Raw genomic sequence first — 8596 nt, 5'->3', positions numbered from 1 at the left:
TGGAAAGTTATACTTTTCTAAGAATTTGTCCATTTCATCCAAGTTGTCCATTTTATTGGCATAGAGCTGCTGGTAGTAGTCTCTTATGATCCTTTGTATTTCAGTGTTGTCTGTTGTGATCTCTCCATTTTCATTTTTAATTTTGTTAATTTGTTTCTTCTCCCTTTGTTTCTTAATGAGTCTTGCTAATGGTTTGTCAATTTTGTTTATTTTTTCAAAAAACCAGCTTTTGGCTTTGTTGATTTTTCCTATGGTCTCTTTAGTTTCTTTTGCATTTATTTCTGCCCTAATTTTTAAGATTTCTTTCCTTCTACTAACCCTGGGGTTCTTCATTTCTTCCTTCTCTAATTGCTTTAGGTGTAGAGTTAGGTTATTTATTTGGCTTTTTTCTTGTTTCTTGATGTAAGCCTGTAATGCTATGAACCTTCCCCTTAGCACTGCTTTTACAGTGTCCCATAGGTTTTGGGTTGTTGTGTTTTCATTTTCATTCATTTCTATGCATATTTTGATATCTTTTTTGATTTCTTCTATGATTTGTTGGTTATTCAGAAGCGTGTTATTTAGCCTCCATATGTTTGAATTTTTAACAATTTTTTTCCTGTAATTGAGATCTAATCTTACTGCACTGTGGTCAGAAAACATGACTGGAATGATTTCAATTTTTTTGAATTTTCCAAGACCAGATTTATGGCCCAGGATGTGATCTATTCTGGAGAAGGTTCCGTGTGCACTTGAGAAAAGGGTGAAGTTGATTGTTTTGGGGTGAAATATCCTATAGATATCAATTAGGTCTAGCTGGTCCATTGTGTCATTTAAGGTTTGTGTTTCCTTGTTAATTTTCTGTTTAGTTGATCTATCCATAGTTGTGAGTGGGGTATTAAAGTCTCCCACTATTATTGTGTTACTATTAATTTCCTCTTTCATACTTGTTAACATTTGCCATACATATTGGGGTGCTCCTATGTTGGGTGCATATATATTTATAATTGTTATATCTTCTTCTTGGATTGATCCTTTGATCATTACGTAGTGTCCTTCTTTGTCTCTTTTCACATCCTTTATTTGAAAGTCTATTTTATCTGATATGAATATTGCGGCTCCTGCTTTCTTTTGGTCTCCGTTTGTGTGAAATATTTTTTTCCAGCCCTTCACTTTTAGTCTGTATGTGTCTCTTGTTTTGAGGTGGGTCTCTTGTGGACAGCATATATAGGGGTCTTGTTTTTTTATTCATTCAGCCAATCTTTGTCTTTTGGTTGGGGCATTCAACCCATTTACATTTAAGGTAATTATTGATAGGTGTGGCCCCGTTGCCACTTACTTTGTTGTTTTGGGTTCACGTTTATACAACCTTTCTGCATTTCCTGTCTAGAGAAGATCCTTTAGCATTTGTTGAAGGGCTGATTTGGTGGTGCTGAATTCTCTCAGCTTTTGCTTGTCTGTAAAGCTTTTGAATTCTCCTTCATATCTGAATGAGATCCTTGCTGGGTACAGTATTCTAGGTTGTAGGTTATTCTCTTTCATTACTTTAAGTATGTCCTGCCATTCCCTTCTGGCCTGGAGGGTTTCTATTGATAGATCAGCTGTTATCCTTATGGGAATCCCTTTGTGTGTTATTTGTTGTTTCTCCTTTGCTGCTTTTAATATTTGTTCTTTGTGTTTGATCTTTGTTAATTTGATTAATATGTGTCTTGGGGTGTTTCGTCTTGGGTTTATCCTGTTTGGGACTCTCTGGGTTTCTTGGACTTGGGTGGCTATTTCCTTCCCCATTTTAGGGAAGTTTTCAGCTATTATCTCCTTGAGTATTTTCTCATGGTCTTTCTTTTTGTCTTGTTCTTCTGGGACTGCTATGATTCGAATGTTGGGGCGTTTCACATTGTCCCAGAGGTCCCTGAGGTTGTCCTCATTTCTTTTGATTCTTTTTTCTTTTTTCCTCTCTGCTTCATTTATTTCCACCATTTTATCTTCTACCTCACTTATCCTATCTTCTGTCTCCGTTATTCTACTCTTGGTTCCCTCCAGAGTGTTTTTGATCTCATTTATTGCATTATTCATTTTTAATGGACTCTTTTTTATTTCTTCTAGGTCTTTATTAAACATTTCTTGCATCTTTTCAATCTTTGTCTCCAGGCTATTTATCTGTAACTCCATTTTGTTTTCAAGATTTTGGATCATTTTTATTATCATTATTCTAAATTCTTTTTCAGGTAGATTCCCTATCTCCTCCTCTTATGTTTGTTGGTGGGCATTTTTCATGTTCCTTTACCTGTTGGGTATTTCTCTGCCTTTTCATCTTGTTTAGATTGCTGTGTCTGGAGTGGGCTTTCTGTATTCTGGAGGTCTGTGGTTCCTTTTTATTGTGGAGGTTTTACCCAGTGGGTGGGGTTGGACGATTGGCTTGTCAAGGTTTCCTGGTTAGGGAAGCTTGCGTCGGTGTTCTGGTGCGTGGAACTAGATTTCTTCTCTCTGGAGTGCAATGGAGTGCCCAGTAATGAGTTTTGAAATGGGTATATGTGTTAGGTGTGACCTTGGGCAGCCTGTATGTTGACATTCAGGGCTATGTTCCTGCGTTGCTGGAGAATTTGCATGGTATGTCTTGCTCTGGAACTTACTGGTTCTTGGGTGGTTGTTGGTTTCAGTGTAGGTATGGAGGCTTTTGGATGGTCTCTTATTACTTAAAGTTCCATGTAGTCAGGAGTTTTCTGGTGTTCTCACGTTTTGGGCTTAAGTCTCCTGCCTCTGGATTTCAGTTTTATTCTTCCAGTAGTCTCAAGACTTCTCCAACTATACAGCACTGATAATAAAACTTCTAGGTTAATGGTGAAAAGATTCTCCCCCGTGAGGGACACCCACAGAGGTTCACAGAGTTACATGAAGAAGAGGAGAGGGAGGAGGGAGATAGAGATGAGCAGGAGGAGAAAAAGGGGGACTCTGATTTCTATCAAGAATTCTTAAGTCAACAAGCCCTCCATGTTGTGCTTACATTTCTCTCCACCTCATCCTCCACTGTGGTCTAACAATGCATCCAGGTAAGAAACAAAGGGTAGTTATGGGGCTTACTTTGTATCTCTTCTCTTCTTGTGTGGATCTGTCTTCTGTTGCCTGTTGCCCAGTGATTAAAAACTTCATTTCATATGTTTTGTACAATTTTCTTTTTTTTTTCATTTATTTTTATTAGCTGGAGGCTAATTACTTTACAATATTGTAGTGGTTTTTGTCATACATTGACATGAATCAGCCATGAATTTACATGTATTCCCCATTCTGATCCCCCTTCCCACCTCCTTCTCTACCCGATCCCTCTGGGGATCACATCAAGAGGGCTAATCTAGTTCTAGTTATTCCATCATGGCTTGAAGTAGAATTCAGCACTATGTTTTTAAGATCTAATCATATTTTTATGGTTTACTCAAGAGATGCCATTACAAAGACGGTAATGTGAATGCCTGGAGTTGTACGACATAGGTTCCTATGTGTATGTCTAGTCCATTCTTCTGTTGTCTGGCATTTAATGATTTATATCTATCACATCATATCTATGCTTTCTATCAGTGGAAGATCCTCTCCATCACTGGATTAAGTATGGTATATTCTTCTCAATAATCTTTACAAGTTTACTCAGATAGGCTCACAAAAGCTGGTTAATTTTTAGGAACTGTGCAAAGCTGGCTGTTAAAGAGACATTATTATACACTAAATTGTATAAAATTTCAATGAGATAAATTATATAAAAATCAAAAGTAATAAATATTCAAAACTCATCACTTTCTAATTATTTTACCATATAGTATGATTATCTTTGCACTTACCATCATTTATGCATGTTCTGTTTCTATTGTAGAAATGCTGTATAGTGGTGTGCTAATGCATATCTCTTCACAACTTCGTGTTCAGTGACATCGTATTAGTAGCAAAAATCAGCAAATGCCACAAATTACTGGGGTTGCCAAACTGTGGAAACCCAACCTACTGCCTAATTTTGCCCATTTGTTGACATAATGTGTATGATGGCTTTCGTGCTACACAGCAGAGTTGAATAGTTCAGTAGTGACAGAGACCATATGACTCACAAAACCTAAAACATTTCTTTTTTGGCCTTTTATAGGAAAAGTTTGGTGACCTCTGATTTATTGTTTAATTAATTGTTTAGGCTTAGGAAAGTGATGAAGAAAATGTTAGTAATATAAATAAATTTTAAAGTATATTAGGTCTATAGCTGTTACATTGTGAATAACAAAAATGTTTGAGGAAGTATTCTTCCAATATTTGATTCAGCAAAGAAGTTCCTCAGATCACTAGCAAACACACCTACATCTTCACTGCTTCACTTTTGCCTTCTTCCTAATGCCTGTTCAGTCGCTCAGTCATGTCTAATGCTTTGCAACCCCATGGACTGTAGCCCTCCAGGCTCCTCTGTTCATGGGATTCTCCAAGCAAGAATACTGGAGTAGGTTGCCATTTCCTACTCCAGGTAATCTTCCTGACCCAGGAGTCAAACCCACATCTCTTGCATTGCAGGTGGATTTTTTACCACTGAGACATTGGGGAAGCCCTTGCTGTCTTCCTAACATGCACTAAAATATCAACCAACATTCATATCAGATCTGCACTCCTTCTTGGATTGCATCCACAGGAAAGCACTTTGGCAAAAATCAACAAAAGCATTCTATGAAAATCAATTAATTCTATGGAAGTTACAATAAATGTATTGTTTATCATTATTTATGAATTGTATGCTATATACATAGATATCAATAAAGTTCATAGTAAACTATGTAATGTATACACACAAACATATATACTATATATATATATATATATACACACATATATATGATAAAGCTGTATATTTTTTCTTTCTGCAGAGCTGGTTGTTAAGTACTTGTAAGCACAGTATAGGTCTACATGTTAAGATACCACCAGAAAATATATAAATAGTTCAATTTTCTTTATTTCTGCCAACAATCCGCAGCATCCAGTTTCCTAATTTTTGTCAAGTAATAGATATAAAGTAATGCCTCAATATTTCTTTAGTTTGCATTTTTTAAAGTCGCCAATCTGTTTGAGCTTTCCTTTATATATTTGTTAGTGTTTTGGATAGATAGATAGATAGATAGAGCCAGATTCTGACCTTTCTCTTGTTTCATTGATTAATTCATATAGTCTTGTTGAAAGTATCATATTATTTTAAACATTTCATGATTAAGGGAAACATCAAACATAAACAAAACTAGACTGATTAACATAATGAACTCCCATGTAATCATTGCCAAACCTCCATAATCATAAACTCACAGTCATTTGAAATCTATATTCCACTCACTCTCCACACCTTCTGTATTATTTTCAAGACAGACTAAGACATGCCATTTTATGTGTAAATATTTCAGTATGTATCTTTAAAAGATACAGAATTAAAGCAAAAACAATCCGAATACAATTATGACAAGAAGAAAAGAACAATAACTCGTTGACATGATCAGATATCTAATCAGTGTTTAAATTTCTAATTGTTTCATAAGCGTGTCTGTAGTTTTTAACAGTTTGAATCAGAATCCAAATAAAGTGTGATTCATTGATATGTCTCTTAAATGACTTTAATTTGCTGGTTCTGCCCTCCATCTCTTTCCCTTTGCATTTCATTTAAGAAAGAAATTTGATTATTTTTTTCCTGTGAAACTTCCTAGTCTTGATTTTGTTGAATGCATTTCTAGTCTGTTATTCAATATGTTCCTCTGTTTTCTGTATTTCTTATAAAGTCATAGTGGAATCTAGAGACTCTCAGATTCAGGTTTGTTTTTCTGAGAAGGTGACTTCGTAAACAGTGGTGTTTTCTTCCATCAGGAGACTTTGTTATCTTTCTTTTTGTGATGATCACTGTCTTGATACATTATTTCATTGAGGAATACAAAATAATGAAATTGTAATTCTTTCACTTCTCCCTTATTTTTAGTTGGAATACTTCAATTAAGAAAAACATCCCCCTATCTACTATTTGGTTATTCAATGGTACAATTCATTTAGGAATCAGAGTAACAGCTTGATTCTTCTCCTTTATTTACATATTTTCAAAATAATAAGTTGGTTTATTAGCATCTTTAAAAGTAACTAATTAGTCTTTCAAAATTTTGTTTTATGTTTTTGGTATCATTGTAAACTCATAGATTTAAACATAATTAATGTGCTTCAATTTATGGCAGTCATTATTCTTATTGATGCTGAACTTGATTACCTTTGGTCTTTGGGAGCTTCTTCAAGTTGGCTCCTGGGTGGGTCCTTTCAGCATGAATTAGTGATTTCTGTACTGCCTCTTTCCTATATGGCAAGCCAATGTGTTCCAGGTTTATCTTGGACATTTTCTGTCTTAGACCTGCAATCAGTCATTTCTTTAAGTAGCTTTGGTTTTGTTTAGTGGGAAATGGTATTTGAGGACCACAATCTGGATAAGGGTAAGTGTTAGTTGCTCAGCCCTGTCCGACTCTTTGCAACCCCATGGACTGTAACCCACCAGGCTTCTCTGTCTTTGGGATTTCCCAGACAAGAATAATGGAGTGGGTTGCCATTTCCTTCTCTAAGGGATCTTCCTGATCCAGGGGTGGAACCCGCGTTTCCTGCGGCTCCTGCATTGGCAGATTCTTTACCACTGAGCCACCTGGGAAGCCCCTGGTTAGCATACATTCAAAAAATATTGCTACAGATTTTAAGTATGTCAGTATCTAATGGAACATTGTGATCTATTTAGTTCTTATTTTTCAAAGGTAGCTATTTGTGGACCTTTATTTTTCCATGTAAATTTTATTTTATTTTACTTATTATTATTATTATTTTTTGTGGTTAAGGCTTTATTGGTAATCAGGCAGGGCTGGGTAGGGAGCACACTGGGGGATCATGGTCGGCGTACCAGGCCAGGACTGGTCTTCAGGGCAGTGCGGAGGAAATCAAGCCTAAAGTCTGCAGGCCAGGGTTCTGGTGAAGTGACTCATGGCAGAAAAAAAAAAAAAAAAAAAAAAAAAACACAGAAAGGAAGGATGGTTGTCTTTGGAGCAGAAAGCATAACGTCAGGGGATGGCTTCACTGAAGAAGAGTGGGATGCTGCTGTAGAGTTTTAAAGATCCTGGATGAATGGGATTGGGAAAGAGTTGGAGCCAAATAAGGCCTAAGTGGAGGCAAATGGAAAGAACGGAGAGACTAAGGTCCTGGGGTGCAGGGAGGTCCAGCAAGCGCTGCACTGGCTCTTGGATTCATCTCCTGTCTTCCAGGGTGCTACTTATTGCCACACATGGCTATCCTTGAACATAAAGGGTGTGGGAGGAAGCAGCTGGACTAATGTATGCAGAGATCCTCCTTAGGCCCTTAAAGCAGGTGAGGAAGTCTTTCAGCTTTAGGAATTCATCCAGGCACTTGGGGTCAAATATAAAGTGCAGGCCAGGAAACCCACATAGGTGAGCTTGTCCCCTGCAAACCAAGTCCTTGTCCCCAGAACCTCTGAGTAGAGCTTCATATTTTCAGGAATCTCCTTCAGGTATTGAGACTTCATTTTCTCAGAGTGATGGCGGTGGCAGACTCGGACCAAGTCATTAGCAGTGTCCCTAGCCCGGTTCTCCATCACGGCCATGCATATCTTCTCAGTCTCACCACTCACGTTGTGCTCGTGAGCAGTGGAGTCAAGGGTGGCCTTGCTCTGGGTGAGCTTGTGAGCCCCATTAATTAAATAGAGCAGATTGGGGAAGTCTAGGCCCAGCTTGAATTTTTTACTTAGCCACTGGCTTCTGTCATAGTTGGGACTGTCCCCTATTCTGTACTTCTCTTCATAGTTTGAGTTTGTGCATTCCAGGAGCAGGCGGACTACATGAGCTAGCCTGTGGAGCTGCCAGTAACCCAGGGTCATTGCCATGATCAGAGTCTATGGATCCAGGCACCCTCTCCACACCACTGAGTTGGAAGTTCACCCTCCATGTATATTTTAGAATAAGTTTGTCAAGTTCCTCAAAGAATGCAACCAGAGTTTTGATCAGAATTTTCTTTTTATATATCACTTTGAGGTGAATTGACCTTTAACAGTATTAAGTTATCCCATAGAAGATGCTGGAATGGCTTTCCATTTAGTCAGACCATTTTATAGATCTTTTGTGTTTCTTCTTTTTTTCGCCATTGAGATCTTGTATGTGTATGTGTATATCTGTCTGTCTCTCTCCCCCTTAAAAAAAAACCTGCCTAAGACCTGTCTATATTACTATTTTTTCAAAGAACCAGCTTCTGTTTTTTAATCTTCAATGTCCTTTTTTTTTTTTTTTTTTACTATTTCATTGATTTCTTCCTTCCTTTACTTGTGTTATTTTCTTTCTCCTGTTTTTCTCTGAGTTTGTTCTGTTGCCCTGTTTCCAAGTTTTTGATCTAAATGCTTAACTCTTTTAAAAATTTGATTTCCTGATAAATGTGTTTAAAGCCTTAAAGTTCTTTCTGTGTCCCACACATTTTTGACCTATGATGTTTTAATTGCCCTTGAGTTCTAAGAATTTATAATTTTACTCACGATTTACAGTTTTAACTCAATAGTTTTATAGTAATGTTACTACATAAACATACAAGAGTATTTTTT

At 37.0% G+C, this 8596-nt stretch overlaps 1 protein-coding gene across 1 annotated transcript; it reads right to left on the bottom strand.

Annotated features, from left to right (window-relative positions):
- Positions 1-7280: 7280 nt before the first annotated feature.
- Positions 7281-7891, bottom strand: LOC136154085 (glutathione S-transferase Mu 5-like). Its single transcript, XM_065916306.1, has 2 exons — positions 7436-7891; positions 7281-7349 (listed from the first exon to the last, which is right to left on the bottom strand). The coding sequence occupies exons 1-2, from the start codon at positions 7889-7891 to the stop codon at positions 7281-7283; spliced, it is 525 nt and encodes a 174-aa protein (XP_065772378.1).
- Positions 7892-8596: the final 705 nt, after the last annotated feature.

This window comes from Muntiacus reevesi, chromosome X, assembly GCF_963930625.1.
Source record: "Muntiacus reevesi chromosome X, mMunRee1.1, whole genome shotgun sequence".
Lineage (NCBI taxonomy): Eukaryota > Metazoa > Chordata > Mammalia > Artiodactyla > Cervidae > Muntiacus > Muntiacus reevesi.
The sequence above is the reverse complement of the archived record's forward strand: the minus strand, read 5'-3'. Positions and strand labels throughout refer to the sequence as shown.